This window comes from Stegodyphus dumicola, chromosome 7 (genome assembly GCF_044657685.1).
Source record: "Stegodyphus dumicola isolate Sdum_Otavi_A_Nest chromosome 7, ASM4465768v1".
In the NCBI taxonomy this organism is placed as follows: domain Eukaryota; kingdom Metazoa; phylum Arthropoda; class Arachnida; order Araneae; family Eresidae; genus Stegodyphus; species Stegodyphus dumicola.
In genome coordinates, this window is record NC_140774.1 from 19,707,801 (window position 1) to 19,732,848 (window position 25,048).

The window sequence follows — 25,048 nt, forward strand, 5'->3', positions numbered from 1 at the left end:
GCATTTAATGGAAATGAAGCTGGTTGTTTTAAGTATTTTGATAGTTAAGGTAGGGAGAAATTTATCCACTGAAATCAGGTTTTTTTTTAACTGAATGTTGCATTGCTGTTTGTGAAGATAAAATCTATTAATATCTGTTTCAATATTATTTTAGAATAGAGACTGAAATTGTTGTCACTTTATAATCTGTTTTGAGTTATGTATTAATTCTGCAGGATCACTTTATTTTTTGTTGTAATGCTGGTTATGGTTTGATATTTTGAAGAGACAGCATCCTCATTTTTCTTTCTGTATTGTTGAAAAATAATAAGTTTGGTATGGTTGCAATTTTTTTCCATTTTATTGTTAGTTGTAGCTTTTATAGATCTTTCATGTATGAACCCTATGTGAAAATCTAAGATTTTTAGAACGTCTTTTTAAGACAAGTATTTCTTAAAATCATAAATGTTTAACAGTTTTTGATTTCAGATTTTTTTCCTTTAGATTTTGCTGAATAGCTGAGAGCAGAATTGACTGTAGTAATTAGATTAATTATATTAGAGATTTTAAAAGTAAAATTTTAAAATCTCTAATATAATTAATAGAAATTTGCAGTATAAAGTTTGCTTTATAGTTGCGGATTCATTTCCTTTTCTAAGAAAATATAAAAAATTGACATTGCTCTTTAAGATATTTTGAAAGTTTTAGCAATAAGCAGAGTAGGTTATCAACATTAAATAAATTTAAGAAGTACAGAGTGTTTTTCATAATTAAAATTTTGTTTTATGTATGAATAAAATTAAATATATATTTTAACATTTTATTAAATGTTTTATTGATTTCCAAGAAAATAATTTTAATTTCACAAAGTTAATAAAATATATAAGAATTGCTTTTAAAAAACTAATTTTTATTTGAGGTCCCTTTGTGTGCGTTACTCATAAACCCATGTAATGTAATAGTTTGTTCAAGGGACATGTGTTGGTTCCTGTTGGTTTATTTAGTTGATTAAGATTAAAAGACACAGGACTGTTTGGCTAAGAGAAAGTGTATCTTCCTTTGTGGAGGATTTTCTAAAGGAAACTGACATATTACATGTGTAGAAAGCTACAAAAAAACCAATGCAGCTAGTTCATTCATTGGTATTTTAATTTGAATTGAAGCGTAACTATTCAGTGGTATTATCCATTCACCGCTGCTGGAACTGTAATGCTGGACATATATATTTATGAACCTTGAAGTTCATAGTGACATTCTGTCTAACATATCAGGTATTATTGAGCCTTATATCCTCATTAACTCTCTAAACATTACCTAGGAAATTATGCTTGAGCAATTGCATGATGTACCATATTATCACATAATGTAGTATAGTTCCATTTTATTACTTCAAAGTATCATTTGTAAAGATAAAAGTTGAGGAATAAGAAGTAGAATGCATTATGCGATAATAATATATGTACTGCAAAACATTTGATGGGTTGAAGAAATCTATTGTATGAGTTGAACATGTAATTTTTAAAATTTAAAATTAAATATTTCATTTATTAGATTTTCGTTTCAAATAAGTTTAAAATGTTATAATTAAAGGGCAGCATCCAATTCATGAGGGAAGGGTGAAACGTTTTCAGCCTCACATTGAAGGGATGTCTGAACTACAGATTCTCATTATGATTTCTCTACTTAATCTGACCTTTTTTCAATGCACTTATGCATGCTGTGCTGCAGTTTATTTGCAGTCATCTGTCCTAAGTCTCGCACACTAAATGATACTTCAGTGACAATGTCCATGTCGAAATGAAGTCCTCATAGTGAATTCTTCCTAGTAGGGAACTGAGAGAATAAGGTGGGTGGGGAAGTGTGGTGAAGCCACATTTGACAAAAGTGGCTTGTATCATGGCACAGGGTTGCCACACTACCTGGAAAACCGGGAGAACTAGAAAAAGTCAGGGAATTCGAAAATTGACCAAAAAATTCAGGGAAAAGTCAGAGAATTTGAGCATTTTTGTCAAAATCTGGAAAAGTCAGGGAAGTTCATACAACGATCCCGCCAAAAAAAGCGATTTTTGCGCTGACGTCGGAAGAGATAACTTTTTTGGCGAATTGTGTATCACGTGAATGTCATTTGGGCAGCTGGCACAGAGCCAATTTTCGCAGCTCCAATTTGATTGTCTTTTAGAAAGGCAAAGCAAGTTTCCGGCAACTTTTGGTTTCCAGTATTCTCGAGAATCGCATGTGCAGTGCATGAACTAAAGAAAGTACCTGTTCTCGTATAAAACAAAATGAGTTTAATCATAATATACGGTATGTATACGGTACTATGGCGGTTAAAATCAAAGAATATGTATTGTAAAGAAGGGAAATTTCTCTGCAACAGACGTGGCTCCGTTCCATCATAGAGGGAAACAGCTGTGCATGCGTGATATATCTGTCGCCAAAGCTCGAAACCGGTGTTGAAGTTCGAAGGTCATGTTATAAAGAGTTCATAAAATGAATATAGTTTAAAATTTCTTTAACCACTTGCGCTAAAAAGACGTGCCACGCACATCGAGATGTTTTGTCTCAAACTGCGAGCGACGTGAACACCACGTCGATAAGCATTTATCGCAAAAATGAAAATAATGTGGTGCACATGTCGCCTAACAACGAGATTGTGTATTTCTCCAGTTACAGCTCTGGATTGCACTCACAGATGCGGAGCGATGTAAATGAGACACTTTACCGCTTGTTATACTGTAGCGCACGGCACCGCAACCGTGAAGTTTAGTCTTAGCGCAAGTGGTTAAACTCTAAAGGAAAAGAAAATATTTTTTGGCGCAAGTAAATTAATTCATGGATTAGTTATTTTCAGGGGGGGAAACTACGAAAATCCATTTTTAAAATTATTGCGAAAAATCCAAGAAGAAACGTCCTTTGATAAAACGTTTCTTCTTGGATTTTTCACAATAATTTAAAAATGGGTTTTCATAGTTTTCTTTTTGTCAAAGAACGTTTATTTTTAACACGTGTTTCTCAATTTCCTGTACACATCACGGAGAGGGAAATTCTAGCTGCCAGGTTCCGTCGCCAAATCCCTTGGCAAATTTTCCCTGCGCATTCTAGCGGCGTAATAGCATTTTACTTGTATGGAACCTTTTCTTTACATAGACGTTCTTTGTTTAGAATAATCTCCATGTATGGTACAATGGGAATTGGCGACATGATGATGTGCAGTAAACGGGTCATTTTAGTCTTGGCGACAATTTTCAAAATCGTACCAAAGCCTTACCGTATACTAGAATTTCACCACAAAATCTTTTTGAACCTTTTTTCTCTTTTTTTATCCTTTTTAATAAATACCTTGCCATTTTGCAGTAAAATAAAAAAATAGTAATCAGTCATCTAGGCTAACCATGTAATATAACTATATTCGCTAAAATATCGTTGATTATTCTAATTCAATTTTTAAGTTATTATCTTTATTTTTATGTTATTCGTATAATTTAATGTTGCTTCTTCCCTCTAAATTTATTTATTATTAGTAAATAATATTTCCAAATTTCAGGAAATTTTCTCTGGCATAATCCTGAAATTAATTCTGGCAGTATGATGACATATCTTCACGAAATTTAATGCACATTTTTTTCCTTATGTATGCTGCGAAATAAATGTAAAATACCTCAATTTATTAAAAAAAAAATTTGGTTAATCTTTGGATTATGGTAACTTGGCGATTTTTTGGCGAAACTTTGGCGACCAACCCTGCTACAGCAACCTGCTAGTTTTTTTTTGGACGCCATTTTGTTTTCACTAAGTAAAGGCTTTTTTTTTTTTTTTTTTTTTTTTTTTTTTTACTCAACATTTTTTTTCCAACAATCTGCTAGCCGAATTACTCTTATGCTAGAACTTTTATGGAACAAAAGTGCTTAATCATGACGAAGATTAGGTGCGAAATTGGGAGAAAGTGCAGAATCGCCCACTGCTTGCCGCGTTTTTAAGACTTGCACATACACGGTATCATCCATGTACACGTCAACCTATTTTCACTTAAAAAAAATCCCAAAATTGCACAAAAATGGCATTGCGCACACTCTTGACTTTATCCATGTACACTGCTTAAGTCCTAGCTAGTAACCTTTATCACCTTACCAAAATGTCGCCAAACTACCTGTTACCATATTCCAAAGATTAGCCACAGATTTCTTTCGTTTAGCTGCAGAATGTCTGCAAAAAAAAGCCTTATTTTATTCGAGATTGGGAAGATTCTACTCTCAATCTTCAGTGAAGAAAACAACAACTATTATAATTATATTTGTGTTTTCAAGTGCTAAGGTGCCTTTTGAGAACATACCTCACACAAATTAAATTTACCTAAAATCTTACCTAACTATTTAGCATTGCGTTGTGATTTATAAGGCCGGATTAGCCTCGTGTTGAACTGGTGATGATCATGATTAATAATTAAATAAAACATACATTTGTTATCCAATGTATATATCTTAAATTTTTTTAAGTTTCTTAAGTGGAAAAGTAAACAAAATTATCAAAGTATACCAAGAATAATTAAGAATAAATGTCCTCTGGGATTTATTGAATAATTAAGTGAATTTGCTACATAATACAAGTAATACCATAATTAATTTACCTCTTAGCACAGCCAACGTACATTACGCGGATAGACTGGAATTTTCTTGAAACACACCTGGAAAACCTGGAAAAGTCAGGGAATTTTATTCTCCTGTTTGAGTGGCAACCCTGATGGCAGTATGACATAAGTCTTGGTGCAGGATAACGCCTTTCTCAATTTTCCATGCCTTTGTATTCTTAATTCCATCTCTTAGTTTATATATCAGATTATCATAAAATTCCCTGTTGATATTTTAGTCTTTCATCTCAGAAACACCCAAAATTAATCTTCCTTTTCTCCTGTCATTTTTATTCTGAGGACCTGTTGATGATTTTTTTCATAAGCAGTTTTTGATGGCACATGTATGGAAAGAAGGGGAGGAATGTCAGGTTCATAAAATTTCACAACCTATGGGCTCCAGCCTAATATCCTATAGATATTTGACTATGTAGTACTATTTTTTCCTTTACGGTCAAAACTGTAATAATTATAGTTTCAATTGAGCCTCATTTATTTCAAAATCATTGGATTATCTTATATTGACAAAATATTAAACACCCGTGTTTTCCTAAATTAAATTTTTCCTGCTGAATGTATGGGGCTATTTATATGTAACATAAATTTGGGGACGGGGGTTTCTTTTGAAATATGCTTTATGGAGTTCAGTTCTCCCTCTTAATGTTTTATAGAATCTGCAACTTATCCTTCTTGGACTGCTTTTAAATTTTAGTTTAAATTTTATGAAAAGCCATTTTACTGTTTTGCATCTTTTTAATGTCAAATATTGAAATCAATATGTTTTTTTCTGAAAAATGTCTAACTCAAGTTTGAATTTAAATATTTCGATTTGAAATAAATGTAATGCTAGTAAATGTTGCTTTTAGTATTTAGCATTCATTTATAGAAACATAACTAAGTCTGAGAAAGGAATACTCAACTTTTATAACATTGATTTTGCCCAAGCTCTGTCCCATTGTAATGTAATTTTTTGATTGCTCAATTTGGAAAATTATAGCACAAGAAAATGCCATGAAAAATCATTTTTTAATATATCTGTATCACTGAGAGTTCCTCTGCTTTGGCAAGATAAATGGAAAATAGAGAGGTGCTTATGAATATAAACAAGCACTTTTCCTTTGAAATTTTAAAGAATAACCTCTTTTCGAACAATTGACTCTATCTTTTATGTGTACTTGATGCAAAAATATTTTGTTTTTATAAATATCTTTTCATTGAGTAAATTTCTGGAAAATACACGGGAAATTGGAACAAATTTGAGCTTTTTGCAACATTTTTTTTTACATTATTCCTTTAAAAGTATTTTATTTTTGTAAACGAAGTGTCCAGAAGTATTAGCACTTGTTAAATTGCAATAAACTAAAAGTTGTGTTTTAACTATTAGAAAGTAATTGCGTTCTTTTTTTTAATGAAAAAAGATTTTCTTTTGGTGAATAATTATTTTATTGAATTGTATATTGTCCATTCTGGTCCAATACCTTTTGTCACCTGTCTGGCAGTAACATGATTCCACGCTTATAAAAAAATTTTCTAATCCAGGTGATTTTTGACCTCTTGATTTGAAATAAAGGTTTAATCATCTAAAAAATTTTGTAGAGACAGGAACAAATAGTAATCAGAAGTTGCCAGATCATGAGAATTATGGTGGATGGGCAGTAAGTATATCCTGTTCAAGCTGTAAAAGCTTCTGGCGAGTTATCAAACGTGTATGATGTGTCTCATAATCTTGGTGGAATACTACACCTCTTGTATTGATCAGTTCTGCCCTTTTCTGTTCAAATGAATCATTCAGTTTGTCCAGCTGATGACACTACACTTCAGAATTGATCGTTGTGTAGTCTGGTTAGGAGCTCAAAAGAAGCAATTCCTTTGAAATCTCACCAAATGGATTAACATCACTTTTTTTATTATTATTATTTTATTTATTTATTTATTTATTTTTTATTTTTATTTATTTTTATTTTTATTTTATTTATTTTTTTTTTTTTTATGTCTGCTTTCGAAGTGCTTTGAGCTGGTTCATCTTTTTTACTCCATGATCTCTTGCATTTAACATTGTTATAGGCAACCCATTTCTTGTCCCCAGTGATGATGAGCTGTAAAAATGGATAATTTTCTTGATGTATGAGAAACAAATCACAAAAGTCAATGTGATGGTGCAAATTTCTTTATGTAAAAACATGTTCCTCATGTAAGAACATGAGGAACTCGTATATCAAGCTTTGAAATTAAACCTAGGCATTTCAAATCATGAATATTCGAATTCAATAAATTTAATCTCTCAGTGATCTCACGAGCTGTTTGGCATTAATTAATGCCTTTATTGTATCTTCATCAGCTTTAATTGGCCTTCCAGAACACAGTGCATCTTCAAGGTCGAAATTGAAGGATCAAAATTTTGCAAATACTTTTGGCACTGCCATTCTGTCAGTAAGTACATCTTCTGCATACGCATTGGATATTTTTTTTATTGCTTGAACGGCATTTTTACCTTTTTGATAGTAAAAAAAGTAAAATATGTCGAAAATGCTGTTTTTCATTTTCCATATTTGAAAGGGCACCAACCAAAAACTACTGTGTAGAATCAATCAAGCTTTTTCACGAGCAAGCCTTGCTATATCAGCTGTCAAAATAGATAATGATTAAGTGTGAAGTTCCTGTGAAAAAAATACTCAAGTCCTCTGTTGGGGGGGAAACTAAATTACTTTCCAAACAACCCAATAGATATATTCAAGAATGTGTGTTGTTTCAAATGTAAGATTTGCTTTTCCTTGCTTATTTCAGAAGCTGCATGTCATGCTTATGTTAATCTGTTGCCTTTAAAATACTCTATAATTATATGGATTTTGTAAAATTGGTATTCCAGTACTGAAAATACAATTTTTAGCTGCATTACCCTTGCAGCTAAAAATTGTATTTTCAGTTTCTCACGAAAAAATTTTGATTGTTAAAAAAAATATTGTCTGTAATTTTCCCCCTCCTCTTTGTGTTTATATATGAATTTAAAAAAATCTACTCTTGTCCATTGTTTTCTGGGTGGTGGTCGCACTGTGAAACCACTGCGCATCTAGGACTTTGAAACTTACCTAGGTAGTAGGGGAAAAAAAACTTACCTTTTCCGTGTGCGTTTCCAATAAATGACGAAATTTATGAATTTTTTAAAACAAATGCATCTAAGAATTGCATAATATATATATTTTACATTATTTTACAAACTAAATCGTCAGAAAAAATTTTAAACATTTCTGTAATTTTTCTATAGCAGTGAAAGTATAAGTATCTACATAATAAGGACGTTTGGCTACATGGATTAAAAAACTCAGTAAAATAAAGAACAAAAAAAAAAAAAAGACTCAGCATTTTTTTTTTTTTCTTTAATTTCAAAGAACAAATATTTTTTGTAACACTGTTCAAAGCATGTTTTGTCTTTTTAGTACATGCATAGACCCACATTGCATGTTTCGCACATGTATCTTCCATGATGTTTCTTCCTACAAAATGTACCCTGATTGGATCTAAATTTCCCCGATTTATGTCCAGCATTATTTAGTTTCTTTTCATCTGGCACAACATTTGTGGTTTTTTATGTTAATGAGGAGGAGGGCTTCTTCTTTTTGGCTTTGGTACGGATAAAACTTTACGTGATTTCTATTTTTAATTACAGCAAAATATATTTACATTAAATTTAAACTCTAGGAAATAATTTATAAAATCACAATACTAGCTTGGGTAGCAAGTGTGTTGAGGTCAGAGAAAAGTCTCTGGAAAAGAAAGACCTTTTTACTGGGCAGGTGCGTGTATTGTTTAGTAATAAAATAACTCTGTGATTTTAAAACCCCTTATCTATATCTAAGCAAGCAAATGCCATTGTAAAGAGCAGTGGTTTCAGGGCGCGACCACCAAGCCTCTAGAGCATTGTGACACAATGCTCTAGTGGGGCAATGGTCGCGCTTTGAAACCACAAAGCAAATGCCATACATATAGAGGTTTTTTTTTATATATGCAGTTTAATTATTGCTATTTTTGATCGTTTATGATAGAAATCATGATGTGCGATGAATAACTTTTGAAATTTAAAGTTGTTTATATTAATAAAAGGATGTTATTTTTTCTTATTGAAAACGAATTTTAAAAGGCATCCGATTTGAAGTACTAAGACCTAAAACATGTATGATTCTGTAGTCATTTTGTGTTATTTAGAGATCAAAGATCAGTAATCCATTTATTTTCACTCATAAATTTCCGAAGAAAGAGGAGAAAAAAAAATTTGAAAATTGGTGGTTTCAGGGCGCGACCACCGTGCGTCAAAGGGTTAATTAACTTTGTTTATTTTGTTGCTTGTTATAAGTGTGAAGTATAGAATGTTGTCTGAAATAAAAATCTCTGTCTTACTTGCACTTCTTTCTAGTTGAGAGCCTCAGTGATAAGGTGTGCATCATTGCTTGTAATTATTAAAATGAAGTCAGGTTAAAGAAAGAGATTGAAGTTTAATCAGGTCTTTATTATGTAAATAAAATGCAAAATAATCAATTCTTTGACTTGTGAATAAAATTGTATAAACTTCATAACAGTGCAATAAAATAAGTTTACTGTATACACAATTTTTTATGCATTATGTAGACTTTTTTTAACGTAGTTTTTATGTATATATACAAATTCCGTAAACCAGACATCCATTATCTGGAATGATCTATAATCCGGACCTCAAAGCCACAAACTTTACGCATGCACATAAAAAATGTGCATTGAAAGAAATGTTTTTAATAAAGTAAACAAATGAATATTAAGCTTCTTTTTTTTGTAAAATTTGAAAGCCTTTAGATCATAATTGCTCTTTATTTCATAAATTACGGTTTCATATTTTTAATTGTATAATTTCTGCATGCCATCTTACCAGATTTAAATTAATGATCTATAATCCGGAAAAATCCCTAATCTGGAATTGCCGATGTCCCGACGAGTCCGGATTACGGACTTTGTACTGTATATATGTATATATGTGGATGGTCCATTTTTCTATAACATTTTTAATTGGGTAACTAAATTTGTGATAAAAATATCTTTTCAAGGTCCTGGACGAAAGAGGAAAGCTGGTTTTAAAGGAAGGAAAGGTTTGCGAAAACAAGTATGTGTGAACAATTTTTTAACTGTATAATTGTTCCATATTTTGCTGGTATTTGTTTATAAGCTTGTACTGATAGAGTTTTCGAAAAAAAAATTTAATTATGAGAAGAAAAGCCCTTAAATATAAAAAGTGTGTTTTTTAATGCATATTGAATACTAATAAAGATGGAGGACATCTGCACTTGTTTATTTCTGATCAAATGAGATGAATATCAGTAACACATAATCAGCTTCAAATAATTCCTGGTTCCAAAACCAATACATCTTAATCTATTAAACTGTTTAAACAGATCAGTAAGTAATATTAGGATCTGAGATTGGCATTCAATTTTAGAGATTAAATATATATATAAATTTGACTTATTATACAAAGCATAATCAATTATAATTTTGTACAGTATTATAATACTGCATTGCATCAATTGTTTTGTATGTTAATTTTTTTAAACATTGATATGATTTATTGTATTTTATTAGTTTTAGATCACTAATATGTTTTCATTAATAGTATTTTCTAAATTAAACATCAGTTTTAAGAATGTGTAATGAGAGGCATGTTCTCATCTCTGTTAAGTCACCTTGTACACATGAAAACTGATTTTACAAGTGAAGATGTATAGTATTTTAAATTTGCATTTTATGAACTTCTAATTACCGTGCATTAATCCATCCATGCATCTAAGTTAAAATAACATACTGAGTAATGTTTTTTGTAGGTATTACAACAAAAAGAATGATCATAGTTTTTGTAAATCTGCAGTTTATGAAATTTACGAATGTTATGCTGCAAATTCACAAATGTTATACTGGTTTTTGTTACCTTAACATCTAAGAAAAACTATCCAATTATGTTTGAAATTGGTTAGTAAAGTTCTGATGATGTGACACTTTAGAATTTTGGTCATGCCATATTATCGTACCGTATCTGCATAATATATTCAAAATACTTTTGTAATATGGTGTGTTTCAAATGTCTGGGATCACTTATTTTTTTTTTTTTTTTTTTTTTTTTGGTAGCTGAATGAGGAATATAACAAAGTAACAAAGTACGTCATTTTAGAGAATAAAGTTGTAAGTTCCATTCAACAACACTCTGTGATTCTACAAACAATGATGCAATAATCTAACTCTTGCCACACATGGCCCAAAGTGTCTTCCGGGCTTCGCATGAGTTAAAATAACTGTGTGGTGACAAACAACAACTGTGTGACATGTTTTGCATAAAAAATTAAACATGAAACCATAGAGACTACAGTTAATGCAAAATTTATATCTTAAAGACAAAGACCAGCTATTTCAGTGTTGCCATGTATTGCAGGACAAAGATGATGCTTTTGTGAGTTCAATCATTTTTTTTTTCAGATGAGGCAACATTTCATACAAATGGGAAGGTAAACAGACACAACTTGAGAATTTGGAGAACAGAAAACCCGCATAACATTATTGAACATGAGCGAGATTCTCGAAAGGTCATTGTTTTTTGTGCCATGTCTAATAGCAAACTTTATGGGCCCTTTTACTTCCTTGTACGAAGTAAAAAGGAAGTATTTTAATCACGAAAAGTTTCAGGCAGCATATTTAAATGAAAATATCCCATTTTGACCTCTTTCAAATGCAATTTAACGATGTATTTCCATGATATCTGTACGTAAGGACAGAATAAAACACTCTTTTCCTCCAAAAAAATTATAAAACTGCTTTAAAATTAATTCTGAAGAGAATTTTTCGTGGCATCTGTACGAACATGTGTACGTACATATCTTGCATAACTCAAAAACGAGTAGCCTCAGAACGTTGAAATTTTGTATATAGGACTGCTATAACATGTAGATGTGCAACTCGTATTTTGGTTGCAATCAGCCGCACCAAACATATAAATATATTTATATATATATATATATATACACTCTGTTACCTGGCTCAGTGATCTCAGTTTCTTTACTCTTGTATGTTTGTAAATTGTACATTTTTTGCTTTAAAAATGATTGAATTATGTTGTTCTTATCTTCCGATTAAGGTTTTTATGCCTTTGGTAAATCTGTATGGAATATTTTTAGAATTATCAACAATTTTAAAATTGTTTAAGTGCCGCTAAGCCTAATAATGTTTTTGATGGTGACCATTGCTCTTGTTTACATTTGAAACAGCAGGATAGCGGATTTGTTGCCAATCTAGAGAAACTTAGCTTCGTAAGAACAAAGATAACGCCTTCATTTATTATTGCCAATTAAATCATGCTTAATCCTTTTTGGAATTTTTTCGAGGAAATAAGCGTTTAAGATTTACTTCGTAATTTTTAATACGGATATTTTGAGTTTTTATGTATTTTTGCCTTGTCGCGAAGTGAGAACTGAATTAATTGAATGAGAAGTACTCAATCGTCTGTGAAAAACTTTTTTTTTTTTTTTTTTTTTTTTTTTTTTTTTTTTTTGTTTAATTTCTTTTATTTATATCTGAACAAAGGCTACAGACCAGTGTCTGCAAAAATGGCCTTCTAGGTCCCCGGATATCCCACTTGTGATTTCTTTTTATGGGATTATGTAAAGAACCCTGTTTATGTTCGTTTTCCAGGTGATGTGTTATAACATTGAAAAGGAAATATTGAACAAATAGCAGCCACAATCTCGGAAGACACGTGGCGACAGTTGGATTATCATGCTGATGTTTGTAGGATCACACGATTCCCACATACAGTGTTTGTAAAATGAGTGTTGTTGAAAAAACTTACAACCTTAATCTCTAAATTGATGTACTTCGTTACTTTATAATGCTACACGTTTGGCTACAATAATTTTTTTTAAAGTGTTCCTGGACTTTTGAAACACAGTGTATTTTAAGAAGTTTATTGTTAGAATGAGAGATTTTAAATAAAATTCTATTTACAATAATTTTATCTTTAATGATTGAAAAATCATAATTGAATTTGCCGCTTCATGTAGTTTCTTCTTTAAAAAGGGGGAGGACCATTGAGTATGAAGCTTTTCCTGTAACTGCACAAATTAGACAAATGTAGTTTGTTTTGGCATCTTTGTGCCAAGCAGTCACAGTAAAACACTTTTTATTTTCTATTCCTTTGCTACTTGAGGATGCATCATGTAATATTTTCATGATTAGTTTGTCATTAGTTTGTTTTTTAAAATATTTCATCCTCTAACAGTATGATTTAGTAAATTGTTCAAAGAAATATTTTAAACTATATTCATCAGGTCAGAATGGTTACTCAGCTATTTGTATTTACACTTTCTATAAAATTTTGCATTTGACTGCAGTATTTACCAAGTTTCACAATATGCATGTTGTAATCGTAAGAACAGGTTTTTATTGCTTGTTTTTTATTTGAAATTCAAGAGGTCTAAAAAGCAGTGTTGTCTTTATTTAGCAGTCCCCCCCCTCATTAAATATTTGTTTTTAATTAATAGAGCCAAAATGAAAATGTAGAAGTAAGTGCTACGCAGTTTGAAGAAAATACTAAATCTCTCAAAGATGAGTCAGTTCTTCCTGTCAAGATAGAAGATGACAATATAGAACCAGCTGAAGGTAATCCTTGCCCAATTGTCATTCAGTCAGAAAAGGAAGAAGAAATGGAAGTGGTCAAATCTGAATCTGAAGTAATTCGAAAATTGCCAAATAAATGGAGTGTAAGTATTTTTATTTTACAATTTTATTTTTGGATTTGTGAATTTTTCTTGTCAATCTTTTAACTGCATATTTTTTAAGTGTTAAGTTCCTAGCAATAGCTGCAATAAATAAATAGTACAAAAAATTTATATTGGCATGCATGTTAATGTGCTATTACCAGTTTTCGTCTTTGCCCCTTAAGTGGCTATAATGCAGTGGATGATAATTCATCACCAATAGGTCTCCTTCCTCTGTAGTTTTCTGTAAATGGAATACAATGTAAGGAATTTTTGCCTTCCTTACTATGTGCTGTCTTCATATAACTGGTAGCACATCGGGCTCGCTGTCAGTAAATCTGGAATTTAAATCTCCTGTGAGGGCATAACTGATTTATCCAAGTTCCTGCCTCTTAAATTCTAAAAAAGGCCTCTGCGAGTGGTACCAGAGCTAAAATCACCACCTGTACTGGATCTCCTCTCATCCCTGGCATCCTTTAAACTTTTGGCTGGCAAGGCCATATAATACAGCCTAGAATATTTTTTTGTGATGCCTTTAAGGATATATATGCACGTGTATCTTGAAATATGTCCCAAGAAATTAAGGCAATCTATTTAAAGTACCAAGGATGCTTCGGCATCAAGAAAATATTTCTTTTTTCTGGCAGTTTTGGAAAATTTCACCTTTCTGAACAAAGTCCTGTACCAGGCAGAGGGTTAAATAGGGAAGAATGTAATGAATTTTCTTCTATTTACTACGTACTTTTGTGGAGTAGTTCATAACATATGCAGCAAGCAATTGGGTTGAAGTTCAAATCTTGATGAAGACATAGCTGATTTTTCTTATGCTGTGCTAACAAATGCCTAATAATTTCTAAACTGTTTGCTCTCCAACTTTCAGTAACTGTCACTGATTGGAATTATAACAGAAATACATTCAATATGAATTTTGCTAGTTCTTGAAAGTTTTAGTAATTTAAAAACTTTTTTTTTTTTTTTTTTTATAATTATAATATGTAGGTTAGAAATCAGTCACTTTTAAAACATGTGTAAGTTGCCAGTTTTTAGGACTATATTCACAGCCTTTTGACTGATAGTGTTAGATGAGATTTAACAAATCAGTTGATGTTCTGATGTCATTAAATGTGATCTTTAAATTTAGCAGTCACCTGTAAAATTTAAGGACAGGTTAGAAGCAGCTTTAAGTAAAGTAATGACTTTCCTTACAAATAAAGTGGCTGACATATTTGCATTGAAATGGAGTTCATTTGTAGAAATTCTCATGTAATTCTGTGGCACAATCATTTAAAGTTCAGAAAGTATTCCTAATTTATCAAAATATACTTTTCATATTAAAAAATTTGCTTTTCAAGAATGTTGTCACGAAAAATTATGACATAATTAAGTGGTAGCTTTCCTAGGATGAGAAAAATCGCATTAGGGCCATGCATGTCACATATCTATCAAAGCATTTCCACTGCTGAAACATTCTTTGCTGTTAAGAACCAAATTACTGTTTGCATGTCAGTCAGTGGGCTGACCAATTGTTTTAAACATTTCGAATTAATACTGTACACAGCAAGCACACTGCAACAATACCAATGCAATTACTGTCGTTTGAAAAGCAAGGCAAGCCAGAAGTCTGTATGCATGCATCTTTCAGTGTTAATGTGATATTGAATTAGCTACAGCAATTCAGAACTTAGTTTCTAAATAACTCTAATGCATAAAATAATGAACCAAGATTTACAACTGAAAAAAGATAAAGATAAAAGACAGAATGTGTACTAATTTTTGCTGAGACATGAGGATCAACAGAGAATAATTTCTGGAACCTTGTATGAAAACTATTTAGTAGGAGATAAATGAAAATACATTGTGATCCTTGATCAAACATGGGTTTACCTGAATAACTACAACGAAAAAAGTCTATTTATTATCGAAAACAAGGAATAAAAAATGTACAGACCTGGTTCCCTCAATACAAAGCAAGTTTCAGCAAGTGGTTCATGATTGCCACACAGTACAATGGAAAATAAAAAAAGTAGTAAAAAGTGTTTAAATTAATACAGTGAGTATCTAGAGAGAGTTTTACGATTGATATTTACAAAAAATCTCATTTCTTTATCATAGTGACTTTCAAAGAATAAAACTTCATCAAGATAAAGCACCAATGCATTTCTTGAAAAAATGAAAGCTGATACAGGTTTTGCTTATGTACCTTTTGAACATAATCCTTTGAAGTCCCCTTTGAACCCTTATTTCCCTTATTTCACCTTGGAACTGTGGTACCTTTGTTCTCTTAAAAAGAGCTTTCTCTAAGTGCAAACCCTCCATGATTGATTGACTCTGGAAAGTAGAGGAAGAGGAATTGAAATGAATACCCCTGCAAATTTTATGAAAAGCCATTATATCAGGGAAATCATGATGTAAGTTTATAGTCCTGGGGGGGGGAAGCTACCAGACTGAACATTTTAAGAATTACTTTATACATTTTAAACATTAATTGAAACAGCTCCAAAGTCATTCTAAAAATGTATCAACACCCTTTGTAGCATTCATTTGTTGGAATAACACTAAGGAATGTTTGTGTGTTTTTGCCATTCACGATGATTAATTTGTTAATTATGTACATAAATAAAATTTCATCAAGTTATACAAGTAATATATCTCCCATGTGCATTCATAATGCCACATTTTGTCCTTAATTTTCTCTTGGCTTTATTTAAAGCAATAGCAATTGCTCCTATTAAATAAATAACTGATGATTCATGTTTTCCATAGTTTTGTATCATTATGAATAATATGACTGCGAAGTAAAGGTTAGATTGATGTCTTATGATTTTTGTAATGTGTGTGTGCATATAATTATTTAACATAGAAATTAATTTCAGGTTCAAGAAGTGTTTCAGTTCATTTGTGATCTCCCGGGTTGCTCAGACTATGCAGATGAGTTTAGATCTCAAGAAATTGATGGTCAAGCATTACTTTTATTAAAAGAAGATCACCTTATGAATGCTATGAACATGAAGCTTGGTCCTGCTTTGAAATTGATATCACAGATAAATAGCATCAAAGAAGAACTCTCACATTCATAATTTCATAGACTGAAATTTCATAAAAATCCAGAGTTCACAAAGTTGAGCCTATATCAGCTTTTTCTCTATTATCAAAGAACAAGTGAGGAGCAATTACGATGCTTTTCAATTATATTCCTTAATTTATTTTAATAAAAGATTTTGATTTATGCATGCTGCAAGATATTTTTTGGAATGAAGTTACATATGAAACACATTAAATTTTGTAGAATGAAGTTACTTGTAATGGTCGTGCTATTTTATATGTACTTACTTTTTTTCTAGTTTCTACTTAAAGTATGACTTAGATTATATGTTTACATTTTTCAGTATTTAAAACTTGCATTTTAAAACGTAGCTCTATTCTGCAAAATTGCAAGCATTCTGTATACAGACATAATTATAGTTTTTTTTAAAAAAGGGCAAGTTTTTATTTGATTCATTGTCTGTATTTTACAGAAGAGCGTTTCAAAATAGTTCTTAATCGATTTCCATCATTCTTTGTTTGGTAGCTAATTATATTGGTGTCATCCCCCCCCCTCCAAAAAAAACAGATTTTGGTAAGAAATGATGCATGTATCATTTCACTTGTTTTTAAATAATCATGAAGCATGTGTCTCTATTTTAATTTATTGAATGTGCAAACATACTGCTTTTGTAGTCTGTTTTATTTGTATTTTCCCTTGTTTTGATAAACTGAGCAAAGGTTCAACTTCTGTAGAACTCATTGGATTTATTTTAGTATGCTAGTAAAGAATCGCAGTGCCTGAAAAATGATTTTAATGGCCTTCTGAACTTGTTTCTCACAACGTTGTAGGATATGCAAAGACAGGAAAACATTTGTAAATAGTCTACTTCTTAATCATAAATCATAAACATTGTTTATTCAATTATCACTTATATATCTTGTAAAACATTTGTTATTTTTTTTCAGTCATTTTATTGTGTTTCATCTTTCTTCCAAAATTTGGGAGAGCTGTGGATTGTGCTGGGGTTCTACAGTTTTTGTGTTGTTTTATTGCAATTAAATTGGATGGTCCATTATACAGTATTTTACAGATATTGTAATTTTTTTGTATAATTGACACTCAATGTATTTTTTAAAATTATTGTAAAATATTCAATCATTCATGTCTATTAATATTTTTCTTCGATTAATTCATTCAGAATTTTGAGAGCAACTCCTGTCATATAAACTGCATACTGCTCAATCATGTTTATGGCTGTATAATTGTCAGGTTTATAAAAATGTGCTGTAGTTGTATTAAATGCCCATGAAATGGGAAAGAGTTTTATATTTTTATGCCCTAACAGCAATTATGTCTTGATAGTCAAAAAGAGAAGAGAATATAAATAAGAGATAGCTGATAGCTAAAGACTAGTTAATATCTTTAAAGTAGCATTTGTCACTTTACAAAGATGTTTCACAATCATTTTGTAAGATCAAGGTCTGAATTTTATTTAGAATAATATTTTATGTGAATTATATGATGTAAATAGCTTAAAAGAAGTTTATATATATATGTGTGTATGTGCGTGTATCTTTTTCAAAAATTGAAATATAATTATAAATTGAATTTGAAACTCTAGTCTTTGGGGAGGATATCTTTTATCTCAATGTGATCTGAGATCTCCAGCTTTTAATTGTCTGTGTTTCGTAAAACATGATATTTGAAAATTCTTTAAACAATGTCCCCCTTCCAAAAAAAGGTTTCCCAACCCCCTTTTCCCCAAACTTCTGACATAAAAGAGAATGACTATTATTTTGTAATATCTAGTTATATTTTAAAGTACTTAAAAAACTTTATTTTGCTTTACTATATCTTATTTAAAAATTGAAGTGGCGGAAATATAGATAAGTTTGAAGAAAGTTTCTATATTTTCAGGTGAAGTCAAATGCAAAAATATTTTTATTTTAGATTTCTGCCAAGTATTTTTGCTTTTGAATGTATCTCCAGCTTCTGCGTGTTTTTCAGTATTTTGTCTATGCTTAGAAGTGTATGTATATATATCAAAGATCTGCATCTCTCTAAAAATTTTCCAGCAAGATTAAAAATGATTCTTAAATGTTTAGAAGCACCCCCCCAAAAAAATTATCTTTCATACAGGTTTTATTTCTGATACTGGTAATAGGTGAACTCAAGCTCTGTCATGTCTTGTATGACATTTTGTCATTGAAATTCTTGGTTTTATAAGTTTTAAAATTGCATTTGCATTTGAAAATAGAGTAATTTTATCGTATAAAATATTTTTAGAAGTTTAAGTACTTCATGAAGATTTTTGTTTTATTTAAGCTTGTGCTTATTATTTTGAATCAAATTTCTACAGAAGTTAGTATTATTAGGTTCTTCATCAAATCATCTTCCATCCACATTGCTATAATTCAAATTAATGTTTTTTGTGTACATCATAAAAACATGTGGTGTTGATTTTTTTACTTCCTTGTACGAAGTAAAAAGGAAGTATCGTAATCGCGAAAAGTTTCAGGCAACATATTTAAACGAAAATATACCATTTTGACCTCTTTCAAATGCAATTTAACGATGTATTTCCATGATATCTGTACGTAAGGACAGAATAAAACACTCTTTTCCTCCAAAAAAATTATAAAACTGCTTTAAAATTAATTCTGAAGAGAATTTTTCGTGGCGTCTGTACGAACGTGTGTACGTATGTATCTTGCATAACTCAAAAACAAGTAGCCTCAGAACGTTGAAATTTTGTATATAGGACTGCTATAACATGTAGATGTGCACCTCGTATTTTGGTTGCAATCAGCCGCACCAAACATATAAATATATTTATATATATATACACTCTGTTACCTGGCTCAGTGATCTCAGTTTCTTTACTCTTATATGTTGGTAAATTGTACATTTTTTGCTTTAAAAATGATTGAATTATGTTGTTCTTATCTTCCGATTAAGGTTTTTATGCCTTTAGTAAATCTGTATGGAATATTTTTAGAATTATCAACAATTTTAAATTTGTTTAAGTGCCGCTAAGCCTAATAATGTTTTTGATGGTGACCATTGCTCTTGTTTACATTTGAAACAGCAGGATAGCGGATTTGTTGCCAATCTAGAGAAACTTAGCTTCGTAAGAACAAAGATAACGCCTTCATTTATTATTGCCAATTAAATCATGCTTAATCCTTTCTGGAATTTTTTCGAGGAAATAAGCGTTTAAGATTTACTTCGTAATTTTTAATACGGATATTTTGAGTTTTTATGTATTTTTGCCTTGTCGCGAAGTGAGAACTGAATTAATTGAATGAGAAGTACTCAATCGTCTGTGAAAAACTTTTTTTTTTTTTTTTTTTGTTTTGTTTAATTTCTTTTATACATCATTCTAGCTTTATTATAGTATTTGAATAGAACATGTAGCAACAATTAGATAATTCTTTACATGATATAAATTTTGTGCATTCTGAGTTATAATATGAACGAAATATAATACTGTTAAGTGAACCTAGCGAGTGTCGCTATGGCAAACAAATAGAGTGAATTTTAAAGAATGCATTTATTCTATCGTGGTTTATGCGTTGTCGGCGAAGTAGATTTAATTCAATCCAATAAGTTTAAATGAAATGCAAGAAAAAATGTGTATACTTTAATATTCCATGCAAGGAAGTCATGTGGTGTACACGTCAGATTTTTTTAAATTGAAAATTAGAATAACAAAAATAATTTTGAACTGTTGCTAAGTTTTCTAAAAATCAAATGATAAATATTACTGTTTTGTTTTGGTTATTTTTCACATTTATTTAGGTATTTTTTTATACTTAAAATCCAATTTTCAATTAAATTTTTCAAAATTTCCATCTAATTTTAAATTAATTTGAAAAATCCATATACAGTCGAGGGAATTTTTACTTAAATTATTGAATTTCTTATTTTGAGTAACTTTCATTTTATTTAAAAAAATGATTTATTTATGATTAATTTTAATTATTGCTAGATCAAAAACTTTATTATATTGATTCTTATTAAACTAAAATTAGAGTACATATTTTCTGATATATGTAATGTCACAACCATGAAATAACTTCTCTGATTGTAGTGCATGACATTAAACAAACAGTAATACACTCAGAAAAACTTTCAGTCAGTTTTGTGAAATTTCAGAAAGCAATGCATGTGTCCATTTTTAACTATAAGAATGGATGTATGAGACATTGTATTAGATTGCTCCTATATCCAGCTTTTTACTGTTCTTCCCTATATGATGCAAGGTGCAGCAAAATTAAATCTCAGATTACATTTGTAAATAACAAAGCAATGTTAGATGTTGAAAGGTGTACCATATTATGCTCCACATGCAGCCAGAAATAATCCTTTATGTGATTCCAACAGGTTAGTGCCACAGCACACGCAGCAAATGTATTCATGAACATGCTACATAAAATGTTTGCAGAGCATCTTGCCTCAGTTCAAGCTTTTGTTTTATTGGTTCCCGATCATGTAGCTTTTGACTTCTTTCTGTGGATGTCCCTAAAGAGAAAGTTTATTAAGGAAGGCCAAGGACAACCATTGATTGGTTTGGTTTATTTGATTTTGGAAAAACACATTGAAGCTATCTGCATAAAGGGAGAAATGCTTTTATGGAGGATTTTATAAGGGATATTATCTCAAAGGGAGGAATGCCTTCATGGAGGACTTCCTCAGAAAAATTAGTTCATATTCATGTTACATCTGAAGAAAACCACAAAAATGACCATGCAGCCAGCCCATTTATGTGGAATCCTTAGGTAACAACTTTTATTACTTGTTTCTCGTGGAGCAACAACCAGTGAAACAAAAGAAATACACTGAAGAGCAATTGAATTAGGGATACCTGTCTAGTAGCGCATAGCATCAACTTTCATCGTGTTGACGGCTGCAATTTGTCTTGGCACGGTCTCGACAAGATGCTGGAAGCAGTGGGAAGCCATGCATGTCCAGTACTCCTGAACATACTCCCACAATTCATGAAAATCTCTCAATTGCATCCCAGATATGATTGATAGGACTCTGGTATCTTGACCTTCATGGCCAGGAAAAGGAAAGCACATGCAGGTGTGCGAAATGTTCATCCAACTATTCCGATACAATTTGGGAGCAATGACAAGGTGCATTGACTTGTTGAAGGATAATCTCTGTAGTGGGCTGCTGAAAGCAAACATAAGAGAGCAGGTCGTCAAGGTTATCCCAGCAGTGTTCACCTATGAGAGACGATGTCACACGTACCAGGGGTCTCATTTCAGTCCATGTGAATACTCTCCAGACAAGAATACAATCTCCATTAGCTTGAAAAATCCCATTGTTTCATGTGTTTTATGCCATACTGGTACTCTGCCAGTAGCTTGTACCAAAGTTAATATCGACTCATCACTCTAGGCAACATTTTACCACATCTTTGATGCTCGATAGACAGTGTTCCCATGCCCATGCTAATCTTTGCACTATGTATTGTGCAGTCAGCAGAGGGGCGGACTTTCGTTGGACAATGAATCCTGTGCCCCACTGAGAGAGAATGGTTTTGTATGGTGTGGCAGCTTACCTGTTGCTGTGAACCAGCGTTAAATTGATAGGTGATTCTGTTATACTGTGGCCCATCAATCTGGTATTACAATTCAGGCTAGCTGCCAATGACCTTAGTCATCCTGGCAGGGATGGTTTTACCAGAATCGACGTATTCTCAGTACACCCATGACACGTTGATGCGTGAAAATCTGAGTGTCGCCACTACTTCTGAAATAAAGTGAACCATTCTTCAGGCCTAAAAAATTTGGCCATGGTCAAATGCACTTAGATCTGTACCTTACCTGTTTTGCTTTTGACTATTGCTGATACTGTGGGCAGCATTTCTTATCTTGTCAAACTGCTGCTTACATCATTTGCAAGTCACTTCCAGGCTTGCACACAGCTCAATATTTGTATAACATCAGCTATACCTAATTCAATTGCTATTCAGTGTATATTATCAGACAGAAGTCATGGCAATGCTATCTGACATGACTAAAAGGATAATGGAGAACTTCAGAGTGAGATTCCAGAAATTCACATGTTGTGCAACTCAACATTTTGATGATAATATTTTCAAAACAAAATGATGAGTTACTGCAAATTGTTAATAATTACAAAAATGGTATGCACATTTTTTTATTTATAAATGGAAAATCGAATGGTAAACCTTTGCAACTGTGAAATAAAATTTTGCATAACATCTCTTGCTCTTTTGTTATTTACATATGAAATCCATGAGTTATTTCCTGTATAATTATATTCGGTAATCCTAAAATGGAAAGGAATAGTGAAAATGTCTCCTGGTAAATAATAAGATAGAATGTCAGTATTGGGGTAGGGAAATCTTAGAAACATACTTTTATCCCAAAACAGGGGAATTGAACTTCTCTGGCATACAGCCAATAACAGCTCTACCATCAGTAGATGAGCTATACTGTTTTCTAGAATATTCCAAGGGAAACATAGTTTAATCTATGTTGGATGTAATGTATTGTAATGAAAGCATTTTTTGTATTTAATTCTCAAAAAATTATTTGGGTACCTGGAAAAGAAAATGTTATGATGTGCTATTTAAGTGCTCTTGAATATTTTCAGAAGGTTAATGATCTGAGTTATGAAGCCTTAGTGATTATAAAATAGATAATGTAATCAAATTACATGCAGGGTTCCTATGATAACTTGTGAATTTAAACAAACTAATTAATAAATTGACAACTATTGAAGTTAAAAAAAAACAAAATTAAATTCATATTTAAAATTTTTTAATCCTTTTAATAAAAATTACCAAAGAAACTAGTGTACAAAACCGCTGTAGCTTTATTCTTAGAAATGAAAACTGTTTAACGTTCACATAGCAAGAAAATTAGTTATTTGCAGTTATATAAATAATGTTTGCAAGAAATCTTTTTATTTAATTTCATGCTAAGTTACAGATCAGGGAAATGAATATTTTAAAAGTAGTTTGATAGTTCACTATGATGAAGTGGGTCATGTTATCCAATTATTAGGTTTGATTGTGGTTATTTTTGTTTGTGAAATGTAATGGGTGAATGGTTATAACAGATTTGAATAAATATTATTTTCCCACAGTAATATGAATAAAAAATTTAGACTTTTGTATTAGATACTCTTTAACATTCATTATAAAAATTATTACAGTATTCCTGGTAGTATTTTGGTTTCCTTCTTTTTTTGTAATTTTTTTTATTTTGATTTTCATATTTTCTTTATTTTTTGTTAAATGTTGTTATTATTTTGGTTTTATGAGAAGCAAAAAATACGGATGACTAGTCATCAAAAGTTCAGAATTTAAATATAAATACTTTGTGACATGTTTGTTTACTACAGTACATCACAGTAGTCTTGACTTCTATATCTTAGATACAAATGTAATTTTTTTCAAGCTCCTCACTGGATATGATTTTATTTTCATTTACCTAATTTTTTCTGAAAATATGTACTTAATTTAAATCCAAGAAAGAATAGAAGAATAACTCTGTTCTGATATATAATAATAATTCAAAATTTTTTTAAATGTCATTCAGTCATAATTTATTAATATTAGTATATTAAAGACTATTTTATAGGAATTGTTATTAAAAGATGTAATTAACAAATTAATATGTAGTTTTGAAAAGTGTTATAATGTAAATTATAATTTGTTAATTAAGGATACGTGAATTTTATCTAGATTGATGTGTATGAGTAAATAGTGTTCAATATCTTTGGATTTATTTAATTTTTGGTATTGCAGTTCACAAGTAAAATGGTGGTGCCATTGTATGCTAAAATTAGTATTTTCATTTGTCGATTATTAATTGCTTTTGATGCAGATTGTTACTTTTAAATATTAGCTGTTTTAGGCTATCCCCCCTTCTTTCAATTTCTTTGGTATTATAGGATAGTGAATTGCTACAAACTATGAATCTCTTAGTGAATGATTAAAATAGCGTACTTCCGGTTACAAATTGATCATAACTTTTTTTTAAAATTAATGCGAAATAAAATTTGTTTTTGAGTTGATATTTATTTTAAAATCGTAGTTATATTGCTGTACTTTTATAGGTTTATAAAGATGATACTATGCAAATAAAACTGAATTGCTATGCATCCATGTTTAGGTGTTATAAAAGTTTTACTATGCAACTCAAATCTAATATATATTGTTGACTAAAATTAGGATGAAAGATGTCTGTGAAATGTGGTTTCAAAGCAATTGTTAATCAAAATCAGTTTTAATAAGGGCCAAAAAAGTGTTTAATACATTTGTTGATTATTTAGTGAAGACTGGCCTTCTTATGCAGGATGTTCTATGCATCCATTCCTGGTTTATTCAAAAAAGAAAAGAAATGAAAATTTAAAGTAAAATTTGTTTTATATTAATACTGTCTCTTTTTTATGCAGTTCTGGACTTTTAAACTATGATGCTGTTCATAATATTTAAGTTACTATGCAATGCGCCATGTTTATGCTGCTATGGCTATGCAAGGATCAGCATGAAAACTATTATAAATGTCATGAAAGCATTCCAATCCTTCTGACTTGTGACTTCTTTGTGATGTCAGAGTGCCTGGTGTATGTGCTTGTAGATAATTAAAATTTTGCACTCTTATATTTTCAAGT

The 25,048-nt window shown here is 30.9% G+C and overlaps 1 protein-coding gene across 5 annotated transcripts in view; it reads left to right on the plus strand.

Annotated features, from left to right (window-relative positions):
- Positions 1-16,590, plus strand: part of LOC118204962 (uncharacterized) — a 97,074-nt gene extending 80,484 nt beyond the window's left edge. For all 5 annotated transcript variants that reach the window (XM_085819936.1, XM_085819937.1, XM_085819938.1 and 2 more), the window contains exons 11-13: positions 9,673-9,728; positions 13,147-13,365; positions 16,236-16,590. In XM_085819936.1, coding sequence (XP_085676062.1) covers positions 9,673-9,728; positions 13,147-13,365; positions 16,236-16,439 — 479 coding nt within the window. In that variant the 3' untranslated portion in view covers positions 16,440-16,590. The remainder of the gene's footprint in view (positions 1-9,672; positions 9,729-13,146; positions 13,366-16,235) is intronic.
- Positions 16,591-25,048: the final 8,458 nt, after the last annotated feature.